Source organism: Vespa crabro, chromosome 20, assembly GCF_910589235.1.
Source record: "Vespa crabro chromosome 20, iyVesCrab1.2, whole genome shotgun sequence".
NCBI lineage: Eukaryota > Metazoa > Arthropoda > Insecta > Hymenoptera > Vespidae > Vespa > Vespa crabro.
Genome location: NC_060974.1, coordinates 1,936,518 through 1,951,101, shown reverse-complemented (window position 1 = coordinate 1,951,101; position 14,584 = coordinate 1,936,518). Strand labels below are relative to the sequence as shown.

The 14,584-nt window shown below is 32.6% G+C and overlaps 2 protein-coding genes across 2 annotated transcripts; one reads left to right on the top strand and one right to left on the bottom strand.

The window, feature by feature from the left end:
* Positions 1–159: 159 nt before the first annotated feature.
* LOC124430936 (presequence protease, mitochondrial) lies at positions 160–4,149 on the bottom strand. The gene is made up of 2 exons (XM_046978181.1): positions 3,963–4,149; positions 160–3,625 (listed from the first exon to the last, which is right to left on the bottom strand). Exon 2 carries the CDS (start codon positions 3,597–3,599, stop codon positions 498–500), a length of 3,102 nt encoding a protein of 1,033 aa, XP_046834137.1. The 5' UTR covers positions 3,600–3,625; positions 3,963–4,149; the 3' UTR covers positions 160–497.
* A 147-nt stretch (positions 4,150–4,296) lies between these two features.
* On the top strand, positions 4,297–10,340 carry LOC124430934. Its single transcript, XM_046978175.1, has 6 exons — positions 4,297–5,610; positions 6,567–6,821; positions 6,908–7,100; positions 7,240–7,453; positions 7,521–7,663; positions 7,755–10,340. The coding sequence occupies exons 1-6, from the start codon at positions 5,042–5,044 to the stop codon at positions 10,338–10,340; spliced, it is 3,960 nt and encodes a 1,319-aa protein (XP_046834131.1). The 5' UTR covers positions 4,297–5,041.
* Positions 10,341–14,584: the final 4,244 nt, after the last annotated feature.

The window sequence follows — 14,584 nt, the reverse complement described above, 5'->3', positions numbered from 1 at the left end:
GTTTTTCCTTCTTTTTATTATATAACAAAACAAAATCTTTCATATCTACAAAATTTTACGACATTAACGCCAACGACAATCATTGAAAGCTCTAACGGTGAGATAGTTATTAGGAGCTTTCTATGCGTGATAAGAAATACAATAGTATGCATGAGTATATCAATTAATCTTTTCGTGTCATTTTTTTTATTTTTATAGCGATGGTTATAAAAATTCGGCTGCTCATAAACATTCTGTATAATCTAATCTTTCATTTGATACTTTGTTATTATCGAATTCTGTTCATTTGAAGTTTTAATTTGTCGGGAAAAAATATTTATCTCGAATTTCTAACGATTGCCGCTTAGTGTCGCCCTATGACTTTCCGAATTATTTCTTTCACAATTTCTGAATAATTTTTGTTTGGAACGTAAATACATACATTGTATATATTATGTTATAAATATTTTGAGAATACTAATAACAATTTCGAATTTAAAGTAATTATTCTATAATACTTATTTAGCTACTTCTGCTTGAACTTCTTCCTCTTGATTAAAAACAATCCAATTTTCCATTTTTCTATGCAATAAAGCATCATTGCTTGGTCCAATAAGAGCACGACCAATTTTAATATTTTTTTGTCCTAGTTGTAGATATTTTTCAGCAACTTCCATAATGTGTTTTTTAGTTACACATTTTAATTGTTCTCTGTGTGCCTGTATCTCATCATCAGTAAGATTATGTGTGAATTTAAGCATACCACGACTGCCTGGAGATATTGGAGCATCAACTTGTTGAAAGACTCCTAGTTTTGCTTCGTCTATTTCTCTTTGAGACAATTCGTAATTTTTAAGAAATTCATATGCTCTATCAAAGGTATCAAATGTTTGAACAGAATTAGGATCTCGATAGGAATAGAATGTAAATATTCCTGCAGAAGTCAACGTAGCTCCACCACCATAAGCTCCACCTTTTTCTCGAATCTCAGGATGCAAATAAATTGATGTAAGAAGTTTAGAGAGTATACGTAACACGGCATATTCTGGATTTGTATATGGTACTGTTAAAATTGCTTTTGAAGAATAATTAACTGTGTATGGTAAAACATAATGAATTGAACTTTCTTCAACATTATTATCATCAGCTGATGTAATGATATATGGCTCCTTTGCATTATCTTTTAATGATTCGTAAAATGTACCGATGCTTTCTAATATACTTTCTTTATGTTCACTTGATAAATTAATAACAGATCTTAAATGTTCTTTATTTAAAACATGTCTAGCAATTTCCTTCATTTGATTCAATATTGGAGTTAAATCTTGAAGTTGTGCTATACTTTTCATTCTTCCTACATACTGTAATCCAGATAAATTTTCTTTAAGTTTAGCAACTGAAGAAACCAAACTGTTAGCAGTACTCATTGCATACATATGTCCTTGATCAGCAATTCCATTCACTAAATGCGCTGCATTCATTTTAACTAATGTGTCAAATCTTTGAAGATCATCTAATGTTACATTATTAAATAATTCTGACCATAATTTCCACATATCATTCATGTTTCTGTCTAAACAATAAGATTCTATCATAACACCTTCTTCATATTCCATTACATTACTTTTATGTTCAGCAACATGATTCATAAAATTTAAGCCACCAGTTTTTAACTGTATCATTTGATCGAAAGTTCTATAATCATAATTTCTTGTACCCATTTTGGCAATAATATTATTGAAAAGTGGTAGTAGATTTTTTAATTCTTGTGGTAATTTCTGCGTATTAAGAATTCCACGATAATAAGAAATTCCATTAGTTGGTTGTACACTCACTTGCAATGGAACACCAGAGATATTTAAATTTGTTAATTGATATCGTTCCACATCTTCTTTCAAGTCTTGTACTCTTAAAGTAGGAAGAACTTCTGCATCATCTTTTTTTTCCTGTTCAGCTAGTAGCATCAATCCTTCCTTATAAACATTATCTAATTCTTCTTTAGATAGTTCCTTTATTTTTTTTGTTAATAATTCTCGTTCTGCGTCAGTTTTTTCAGCATCATATCTCTCATCAGGTGACATTGTTAATGTTAATCTATGATTGTTGTCTATTAAATAATTCTGTACTAAATTTTGTAAATATTGAGGATTTTTTTCCATTTTATTTATGAACTGTTTAACTGCTTCATTGATTCTCAGTGATTGAATAATATCACCATTATGATTCCATAGTGGTGTTACGTTAAACAAAAGATGTAATCCAAAGTTTGAAGTTTGATGTTTCATACTTAATTCGATACCATGTAGAATAGCCTCTATATGATCTTTTTGAAAACCTTCTTTAATGACTTTCTGCAAAGTTTCGTCAAAAATTTGTTCTACTTTAGAAAAATCTTCAAGCTTCACTCCTTGTAGACTTACAATAAACATAGTATCTTTACACTGTGCATCATATCCAGTTATAGGACCAAAGCCGGTACTTATATTTGATTCTACTAAACTTTTGTAAAATGCCGAATTAGGACCTTTTAATAATAATTGCGACAATACATATATTTCAAATGTTTTCTGCACATCAGTTATATCATTACATAAATGTCCTATTACAATAGAACCTTGCCTGTTTGGATCTGCAATCATAGGATCTGGTCTACAGGAAATATGCTCAAATTTAGGTTTATCCCATCGCTTTTCTGAAGGAACTTTTGATCCAGAGGTATCGATCCTATCTGATAAGAAAAGATAGCGATCATTGATGAACTTCAAATGTTCTTCAAGTGGAAAATTGCCATATGAATAAAATCGTGCATTAGAAGGATGGTAATAAGTTGCATGAAAATTTAAAAGATCAGAATATTTCAAATTAGGAATAACAAGAGGATCTCCTCCAGAAATGATTGCATATGTGTGACTTGGTAGGATTGAATTTAATAATCGTTCGGCCAATATAGCTTGATTTTCATTGAAGACTCCTTTCATTTCATTAAAAACTACTCCTTTAAAAATAATAGGACTATTTTTGTCATTTACATCAGCATGTTCTAATCTCCATCCTTCTTGTCGAAAATCCAATTCTCTAAGATTAGGCTTAAAGACAGAATCTAAGTACACTGATTGTAAATTCCTGAAGTCTTTCAAATTTTGTGTTGAAAATGGATATATAGTATAGTCTGGACCAGTCATGGCATTCATGAAAGTAGCTAAGGATCTTCTGAGCATTTTAAAAAATGGATCTCTACAAGGGTATCTTTCGCTGCCACATAGAGTTGTATGTTCTAATATATGTGGTAGACCAGTAGAATCCATAGGTGTCGTGCGAAATCCAATAGAAAATACATTGTTACTGTCATCTCTTGCTAAGTGTACATATTCTGCTCCGGTAGATAAATGTGTAAGCCTTACTGCAGTAAGATACATTTCATCTATTCTTGCAACTTCATCTATTATAAAACCATGCAGAACAGTTCCTTTTTTGAATTTCTCAGATGGATAATGTATTACATCTCTATTATAATTTATTGTTTCATATTTTACATTTGCAGAATAAGGACGTTTTAAGCGCTGCAAGAAGCTCTGATGTTGTGAATAGGTTTGACGTGAAAATTTAAATATTCTTAACATTTTATTTGATGCTGCAAATGTTACTACTGAAAAAACCAATGATATATAAATTAATTATATTAATGAAAGATAATATTAATTTTATATTCACAGATTTGTACAATTGACCATATTTATATTGTTAATCAAAGTAAAAATACATAATCATTGATCTGAAACTTATAAGTAATAAAATTTATAAGTATTCCACTTTAATTGTTATGAATTAAACAGAAATGTACCTTACAAGATTCCTACAATATATTTCGCAGTTTTATTAAAGAGCATTTATTGAAATAAATCTTAACAGGTATAATTTGTATAAATTGTACAAATCCTGATGCAATAAAATAATTATTAACGACACGTAATAAAAAATTTTACCTCGATTAATAAGATTTCGTAAATACAAATTTACTCTTTCGCGTTTTCTTGTCGTTCTAAATAAAACAATTTTATGAGCAATTTCAAACGTTCAAATATTGTCGTCTTTTTATCTTTTCACGTATAAATCAAATTGAAAATAAGCGGTCGATCAAAAATTTTACCGATTTTGCAGACGATTTTAATCGAACATCGAAATAATAATCATTAGAGTGTTATTTTACAAGAATAAATTCGTAATTTGCTGACTAGTTGCGCCATTACGACGACAATCGTAATAACCTATAGATATCATACCGTGGACAAATCTCTAGATTTAATATTCCATTTTTATTTATGACGATATAAAATAAATCGAACTTTATCTTTAATTCGAATTAGCGAGTTGTATCTTTATTAATAAATATATTGAAAAATGAAAAAAAGAAAAGTTAAGAAAAGACGTTAGCGAGAAAGAAAGGCCATTGGCTACTCTTGAAATCGTTTGTCGAAAATTAATGACAACGTTATGTTCGAGCGGACCAATTGCATGCCGGAGATGTTAAAATGTCAGGGCGCCGTGTCGCGGAGGCGCTAAGAAATTTCTTTCTTCTCTCGAATGCGTACGTGTACCGCGTCGAGTGAAAGACGCAAGTTCTATGACGATCGAAAGAACGCGCAAAGTGCTATCGGTCTGACTTCCGTGGCCAATACAGAGAGCGAGACCGTCAACCGATTGTCGTCACACCGTGTTTGAGGTCCGACATGGGCCGCGGATGAGTGCTATCAACCGTGACCGATTTATGCCGGGACGATCGGCGTTAAAGTGTCGCGCGTTGTAGTTATGACGGTGAAGCGCACTCGATCATATTGCAAGCGCTTCGGCGAATTGTCGGTACGCGCGAGTGGAGGCTCTCGAATGGCGCCCACGCAGGACGTATACCGGAGAGTGCGATGCTAACAAGTAGTAATAATAGTAGTAGTAGTAGTAGTAGTAGAAGTCCAGCTGACTCTGACAAAATGGTAGGGCCCTCTCTATCGGCGGGAGGTTATAGATTCGTACGTGCTACATAATCCGGTACCGTCGCGGTTAGGGTACGATGAGTACTGATAATCATGATCAGTCCAAGCCCAAACCACCACCACCACCATCATCATCGGCATCGGCATCGGCATCGGCAGCAGCAGCAGCAGCAGCAGCAGCAGCAGCAGCGGCGGCGGCAACATTACCACCACCACCGCCACCACCACCGCTACCACCTCCACCTGCGATACCGCCATCGCCATCACCACTACCACCATCGTCTACGCGGAACAACGTCTCCGTCGACGAGTACGCTTTCGACGGCACGCGCATCAAGAAAGAACAAAGTGACATTTGTCTCGAGAACGGCGACGGTGCCGGTGCCAGCAACGTCAGTGGAGGCGGCGGTGGTGGCAACGGTGGTGGCAGCGGTGCTGGAGGAAACGGTGGAATCACGAAAGCCGGTATCAACGACAACAAGAGACCGCCGGCCACCCCCGCTCCCATTGCCGGTAGGCTCTCCAACGGCTTCCACGAAGGTGACCTACTTCAGGACATCATCGCGGCCAAGTTCACGACCCTGGCGAATCACGGCTCCACCGGCAAGAACGACAAGATTCGTCTGATGATCGAGGACAGCGTCAGGTTTAAACTCTCGACCTTCATTTCATTCTTATTTATTCCCTTTAATCACAACATTTCTTTCTTTTCACACACCTGTTTTATTCTTTCTTATTTTTTCTTTTTTTCTTTCTTTCTTTCTTTCTTTCTTTCTTTCCATTTTTTTTTTTTTTTCTTTCGATTAATTCAGAATTCACTAAGTCGAAGGTTTTGTTTCCTGATCGGAATACAGAATTGTCTTTTATAAGCATTCGTAATTAATTGAAGTATATATGGGAAGTGAATCGACGCAACCCAAGTCGCTTCGTGCTAATCGACAATTATAAGATTTATAAGATTGCTTTATAGATATACGATATAGCCAAATCTACTGATATTACTGTTCTCAGATCGTATTTTTTTCCTACATTGTACGTTTTGCCACAGTTTTATACCTGTACGAAACTATATCTCTTATTTATGATGGATTCTTCGCTCGAAAATAATTCGCGAATGTATCGAATTGTTACACAATACATATTTACATTTTATTGACGATGTTTTCTTTTAATAATTTATTACAATAATCATTTGAAATATTTTCGAATTCGATCGAGTAATCGATATCGTGATTACTTCTGAAGTTAACTTCGAGTTCTTTCGAATTGTATTTTTGGCGCTCCTGTTTTAACGAAAAAAAGGAATAATTAGCATATTCATAAAAGAATTTGCACATTTCGCGTTCAGCACAATTTCTTGATGATTAATTCGCATGTACTTTCCATGTCAATCTTTACAATTTATTAATTTAAATAAATCCCTTTCTCATCGATTTTTATCGCGAAAGATATATTGAGGATTAAAATGTCATCTAATAATATATTTAAAATTCTTAATAATTTTTAGTTGTTTTACAAGCGAATTTAATTTGTTTATTAATAATGTATAGATTTTTTGTTTAAAGATATGATATATAATGACGTCTTGTATGTTTGAAACAGTGAAGAATCAAAATCACGAGTTCAGGAAATATTTTCCCAAGTTGAGCAACTAAAAATAGAGGAAAAATTGTTGCTGTACCTGAAGCTTCCATTGTCGTTGAACAATACTGGAGGAACTGTTGATCCATTGAGGCAGCCATTAAATCCATTAGGAAATCGTTATGAAATTCATCAGACTATTATGTGGATCAAAACACATTTGGAAGAGGATCCTGAAGTTTCCTTACCGAAACAAGAGGTCTATGAAGAGTATAAGTATGTTTAAAATAAATAGATCATATTCGCAATGATAAGTTTTGGTTTTCAATAAATTTTTATATTTATATAATATCTATTTACAGCATGTATTGTATAAGGAATTCTATGAAACCACTGTCAACTGCAGATTTTGGAAAAGTTATGAAACAAGTCTATCCACGGGTACGTCCTCGAAGACTAGGCACAAGAGGCAATTCTCGTTATTGCTATGCAGGAATGCGCAAGAGAGTTAAATTGGAAGCTCCAACGCTGCCTAACATATCTGGAAGTCAAACTGTGAGGCACATCTAATAAATTTTTCTGATATTTTTCTTTGTATCTTTCATAATATGTGTATAATTGTAAACAGAATCTTTCATATATTGATAAGTAATATAACATAGTAATAATAATATCGATTATTTGATATTTTTAGGAGGATGGTACAGAAGAAAATATTACCGAAGAAATGTTAGGCGCTGCTTCTACATTGATTAGGGAATGGGCAGAAAGTGTGTTAGGTTTTAAATTTCCAACTTTGAGTGCCTTAGCACGTCATCTTGTGGATAATCTTTGTGTCGATACGCGATCTCTAGCTGCCGTGTGCATTTTATGCGCTTCCAGGGAACCTGATACTTCATCCAACGAAGGTATATCAAATAAAATATAATGTGACGTGTTGTGATGCTACTAAAATCAATAAATATTTGTCGATAGAGCCAACGACTGGTTTGTCAGTTACATCAATATCTGGAAAACCAGGGAAATTAAGAGAAGCACAGATACAATTACAACGTAAGCTACAACAACGAGAGCATATAAAAGATCAAAAGCATAGGCACATTGACAATGTTACACAGGTATGGTGTTAAAATATCTGATATTAGAAGTTTCATACAATAAAATATAAATCTAAACAAGTATAAGTATGTACAAGTATAAATATTTCAGAATCAGAATAAAGAAAAGATTATTGATAATAAAGCAGGAGTAAATAAAGGAAGTAAGAAAGTTAAGACCAATCAGTCGCCTCAGGGTACAAATACGCCAGCTGGACAATATGTGTTAAACAAACACAATTTACCTGCCACTGTGACAGTTCGGCAAAAAAAGGTTCTTAAAGCTAGCAGTCAACCCTGCAACAACGTTTCTCCGGAATCCAACTGTGATAATATAGTGGTACAATCGATCGAAGATGTTCAGAATAATAGCAGCACTAGAGTAGTAACGACCAATTGCGTGAATTCAAAGCGAGACGTTAAACCTAAAAATTCCAGAAAGCGTGCCAATCTTAATGTACCAAATCAACCATCGGAATCCAGTCCTGAGAAGCAAACAAAACTTGCAGAACAGCAGGTACATGAAAATGTAGAGCATTCCAGTATGTTGTTACCTAGGCTCTCATCTGTACAACGTGCGGGGAAAATATCAGTGATATTAGCTAGTAACCTGAAGCCTACCAAGTGTAAAGCCACAGAGGCTGTTAGTAATCAGCCTGCCAAAAACTGTGATATTGAATTGCCAACATGTTCCAAAAATTCCATCAAAATAAATGGTTGCCCAAGTAGTTTTGATTCTAATGGAAATGGAACTGAAACATCGACTCTTTTAACCAAGGATCAACTACGATTGTTGCAAGAAAATTCAAACCTCATAAGTAAGAATGATAAGCTTTGTTCTCTTGATGCGGATGCTTTGGATGATTATTTAAACGGGGGTAATAATTCTCAAGAACAAGAAGAGGAATTGTTGCAGTATTTTCAACAGAATAGTTCGTCTAGTTCAGATGTAGAGGCAAATGCCATTACTGGAGACACGGAACAAATATCAAGATCCGATAAAGTGTCTCAGTTGAGATTAATATTAGAACAAAATCTAAAAGCTGGTACCGAGCATCCACCGATTGACATAGTATCCGCTACTATCGTCAGGCAGAATACAGTTAGTGAAAAACAGGAGGTTACTCAAACGCATAATTTGATACTTCCAACATTGTTAAATCATTCGAATCAAACTAATACGAGACGCAGAGTTAGTTTTGAAACTAATGTCGTTGAACATGTACAAGATTCCAATGTTGTTACGAATACCGTACCTCAAAGCCCAAATACGCGTCGTAGGATATTTAATTTCACCCCAATATCACCTGGTCCACATTCACCTATCAATGGTCGTGCTTCCAAATCTAATTCAGCAAACGCGAGTCCTTTCGTTTCACCACGAAATACGCCAGTGCCTCGGTCACGGAGTAATCTACAAGGTGGCAGCTTCAGATCTCGAGCGAGTCAAAAGTCTTTGTCGCGTTCCATATCATGCAGTATGCCATATACTGGAAAAAACGATACGTTTGTAGTACCCACCAGTGGTCCTGAATTAGTGCGACAGGTGTCGATGCCGCAGTCACCTCTTACTTGTACAAAGTCATCCGAAGTACAGGTTGGTGGCAATGGAACGCACATCGCTATAACGTCGAAGCAAGAAAATCAAGGATCACAATGCCCTCCATTTTTAGCATCAGATTTGGCACCGCAAAAGCAACTGCTTATTAATTATCCAAGCCAGGAAAATTTACAAGAAATTAAGAATGTGTATCAAAGACCACAACCAACAGATCAGGAGATCAGTGAATTATTGCTTGGCAATAAACAATTTACTACTGAACAGCTTTTTTGTAGATCGCAATCTGTTCCTTTACATCGTATGGTAAATCCTGCATTAATGTCTCCTATCTCAACACAGCAGTGTCTCTCAAGTTTTCAAAGTCATAGTTTTAATCCATCTACAAGCAGTTCAATAGCTCCTACTCCTGTACCTAGTGAATTCAATGACTTTGGTTCTATAGGTCAATCAGAAGGGACTTCTTATTTATTAAACGACGTCGATCCAAACTTTATATCGGATGATCAGCAATTTTTGATGAATGATAAAGAGATCACATCTGAAAATATAACAAATATTCTCAATATCCTGAGCGAAGAGGGATCGCAAAGTTTACAGATTCTTCCGGAACAATCTGGAGAAGAAGATTTGATAGATAATAATGGGATAGTTTTAGATACTTTACCAAATTCAAATATAAATTTGTCAGAAGAAGATATGCTGGATCCTTCGAATGTTCTTGATAGTTCAGTGAGTGGGGCATTGCAAAAGATCATACAATCTCGTTCTTATCCAAACACACCTCTTCCTGCACCAGTATCAACATATACACCATCTTACGCAGAAGATAGTAATGGTTCAAGATCATATCCTTCAACACCTCTGCATACAGTACAGTCTCAGGAAGTTTATCAAGAGTCAAACGAACCAATGCTCTCCAGTCCTACACTTAATTCTTTGAATTTACACGGAGATACAACTAGTATCGCCACATCGGATAACGGCTGTAGGAATGTCGCAGATTTACTCGAGACCACCTTCCTAGGAGAGCCCGATGGAGAAGCCGATGATCTGGATCCTCTTAGCAATTTTGATGGATTGCAAGATGTTGATCCATTGACTCCCTTATTCAATGAAGTGACAGAGCCTAATCGTTGAGAAAGGTCTATTTTGACAGAGGTAACTCAGATATTGCATTCTTTATAGAAATTTATTAAATATTTTTTTATGTAGTCGCATGTTTTTCATCAATTATATAATATATAGTACTTTGTATAATAATAGGTAAATATATTATTCTGCAAAGTACATATTATCATCACAAGGAAGAATTAATGAATTTAAGTTCATTCACAGTGTCACAGATGTCAATGTATTTATGTTAAACTTTTAGCAATGGAAATACTACATTGAAATTTTTAACTATACTTATTTTTAGGCTACTATTTTATAATCAATTTTAATTACACTTTTATCTTTGCATCAGTCCAATTTTCTCTCTATAAATCTCTATATATCTTCTCTGCTATAAATATTATTAATGATTGCAATATATTATAATAATTGTAATTGAATAACTCTAATATTTATAAATTTATGATCACTTTTTGTCATAGTTTAATTAAATAAAATAAAAATTAATGAACTTACTCATTGATATAAAAAAAAAATAAAATAAAATAAAATAAAGTTCAAATTAGATAATCGAACCAGTTTAGTATTAGTAGTCCGTTTTTGTAATATTCGACATTACAAATTTTCAGCCGATTATGGGAACATAGGATGTTCTTCTAATTTTTATGGAATAACAAAGCTCATAACTGCCATACTTTTTAAACTTCCATTATTTGAATTACTATCTAATTACGCTCTAATTGCTATATAATTAATAAATACGAAGGCACTGTGACACGAATTCTAAACTTTTGATAGTGTTTTTCTGACTGCCGACTGTCAAAACATTAAGATAATATATTAAGATTTTAGAATCTTTTGATGCAAAATTAAAATTATAATGATGTTAAAAGAATAACAATGAAATTGCTCAGCTGAGAGTATTGCTATCTTATATCATCTTAGATATGAGAAAGAAAAAAGTTGATTTTATACAAATACTTTAATATTCGTCGTTTTGAAGCGCTTGTTTCTAAGTCATTTAAGAACATGTTAATGTGACTCTGTTATTTAACCACTCTATGAAATATTAGCAATCAACTGTTAGGCATTGGTATTGTGCGGTATTGAGCCCAGTATATAATAGAACGTACTTTGTAATCCTATAATTGATTAGTAACTACATTTTGTAATAAAGTATACAGTCTTAGTTGATCTTTTTATTACTTATCAAATTCAAACTATCAGATGGTGTTTAAATCCTATAGAAAATACAGTGTTTTAGAGCCCCTTGCATACTTTGGTATTATATCACATTTTATATCAATTAAAACTACACAAGCTATTGCTACAGTAGATCTTCTTTCTCTTCTTTTTCTTGTTTAGTAATCAACAAATTTTAAAATGATTTCACGGGAATACATATTGGATTATGTATATATATATTTTTTTTGTTTTTATTCAAATAGAATATTTGAATCAATATTTATCAATAATTGTTAAAATTTCTTTAATTCTTTTATCTATATTTTATGAAATGAATTAGCAGCTGTGGTCGATAGTTTTATCACTTGAACTTATGACATATGTGAAATTTTTAATCTACGTTTTACAACATAGAATAACATTATACGTATATAAAAATGCGGTAATCGTGATTTATTCACGCATTAACTTACGTATAAAGTATTATATGACGTGTTACGTAGCTAAATACGAAATTTTATATAGTTAACATTATATAATTAATCGATTGATATGATTTTTTGTAAAATTTTATTTGCGGAAAGTTTTATTGATACAAACGATATAAAGGAATTTAAATAAAGATTCTGGGCGCTGGTAGAAAAGGAGCATGAAAGAATCTTCCGTGGCAAGCACACTTTCTATCACTTTGTTCTTTAAACAACGCAATCATTCTCAATTTGTTAGTTATGTTAAAAAGTGAAGAAAAATATACAAATCTGATAAATTGAAGATATCGCAGTCTTATCTTAGAATCGAAAACAAATCTTTATCAAATATTACGCGATATGAAGAATTAAAAACCAGGAAAAAAACAAAATAGAAAGTTTGTAAGCTAGAGGAGAGCAAAGACGCAATATTAATGAAATTGAATAGGCTTATTTTTTTTTTTTCTTTTCCTTTAGTAGAAATTGTTTCTCTTCGATCGTTTTTTAAATGCAAACATTGAAAATGTTTAATTTTGATAACGGATCGTCTATAATATTCATATCGATATCGAAAAAGTACCTAATTGTTTTCAGATCACGCATTTTACAAGTTGATCACGAATAAATTTGATTCGTTCGTGTTACCAATAACAAATGCGAATTATGCGGAAAACGTTTTTTTTTTTTTTTTAATGAAAAAAATTGGACGATTTGTCAAGAGTATCTAAAAAAATTGATTAATTATTCAATTACGATATTTTACTGCGTATTGCGAGATTGTCGTAAAGTTATTATTGTACAAATATAAAACTGATTATAATCAAGTAGTGTATGTATGAGATACGAAGGGAAAAGAAAAAGGAAAAAAAAAAAAAAAGAAAAAAAGAAAGGAAAAATAAAAAGATTTAATAATTAACGAATAAATCGTGATAGGGATCGTTTCGAGAAAAAAAGGATAGAAAAATAAACCAGATTTATTCGTAAACGATAATACTACGAATATTCTTGTGTGAAAAAGTATTTAACACAAATTCGACCAATTCTCGAAAATCTTGCGAATTTCTATGTGAAAAATTGCTAAACTTGTAATTATAAGTAAGGAACACGTATTATGATATTACTTGTTACACGCACAAAAACGATTTAGGTAGAAGTTATTCAATATAATCGTATAATCAGGGTTTGACCGTACTGTTGTGCTTTTTCTAATTTATCTAGATACAAGTTAGAAATACATATTACATATATTTCGACAATTCTGTTTTACGCTCTTACGAATTCGAAATTCCTTTGTAGTTTAACTACGATTCATACCAATATATACATACTAATTTGACCGATATTAAAGTATTTGAAACTTATATAAAAGAGACTATATGTGAAAAATGAAAGATAACATCATTGAAGTCCGATTGATACCAAAAAATACTTGTATCTAGATATATTAACAGCATTATTTTATTTGCAACTGAAAATTAATATACACATACACACATACACATACACGAAAATCAATATGCGCGTGTACGCGTTTGTGCAAATGTGTTTAATATATATATATATATATATATATATATATATATATATATATATATATATATATATATTTGCAGGAACACTCAATAGACGCAATTATATTTAAAAGAAGGACGATCTTGTCCGAAGCAAAAGTATTTCAATTCATTTGTAATGAAAACTGTCACTAAATTATTCAATGCAATAAGACCACGGTTTTTTCTGAAAGTAAGAAATCGAAGAATGTGATTGTATAGCGTGACAAGATCGTTGTTATCTCAACATAGTGTAACTAATTTACGTCTTGTAATGTCACATTGTATTCCTTTTCTCCTTCGATAGTTTGTCCATTTAACGATCTAAATTGATATCAGGATTAAGTTGATTAAATCTTTTGACTAATTTTTATTTAGACAAGATTTTAATCTTTTATCGAAAATAATCCATTGTAACAATATTTAAATTAAGGATTAATTTAAAGATTAAATTTTTTGCCGTTTAATTTGATCGCTTGAATCATAATCTTTTTTAAGAATATTCTGGGTTGTATCTTTTGGGTTGGGTTTTTTTTTTTTTTATTTTTTTTTTTGTAAAATTTTATATTAAAGTTATTCGCAAATTTCGAAGGAGAAAAAAATGGCTCCATCGGGAGAGAAAAAGTTATTACTTAGATATCAATAGTATTGCATGGGGTAGATCAGTGAAATATACAACATATACATATATCAGAGAATCGTAGAATGCAATAAAATTATTCAAATGATTTTTGATCAATATGCACATAAAGCCAGACACGCATGTAAATCCAAATCCAATCAGTTATTAGACCTTCAGAAAATACTTGCAGTCATTGATTATTTGTTGTTAAGTAATATGTAATTGAATTTTGCGCGGATAATATTAAAGAAACAAGATGGTATGGAGAGAAGGGATATCTTGCATTGAAATAAACAAATAAGAGGGATAGACGGAAAGAGAAAGAGAGCGGGAGAGAGATAGAGAGAGAGGGAGAGGGAGAGTGTGTGTGACAGCAAGAGTACGAGTGAGAGGGGAAAGGGAAGAAAAGTAGTATGACAAAACTCGATGTGTTTATGTTTACTG

What these genes read in the sequence shown, in the direction of transcription:
- LOC124430934 (XM_046978175.1), top strand. Translation starts at nt 5,042, where the DNA reads ATGAGTACTGATAATCATGATCAGTCCAAGCCCAAACCACCACCACCA. An exon ending in ACATATCTGGAAGTCAAACT is followed by an intron (nt 7,101 to 7,239) that starts GTGAGGCACATC and finishes TGATATTTTTAG; the next exon opens with GAGGATGGTACAGAAGAAAA. An exon ending in TGATACTTCATCCAACGAAG is followed by an intron (nt 7,454 to 7,520) that starts GTATATCAAATA and finishes ATTTGTCGATAG; the next exon opens with AGCCAACGACTGGTTTGTCA.
- LOC124430936 (XM_046978181.1), bottom strand. Translation starts at nt 3,599, where the DNA reads ATGTTAAGAATATTTAAATTTTCACGTCAAACCTATTCACAACATCAG.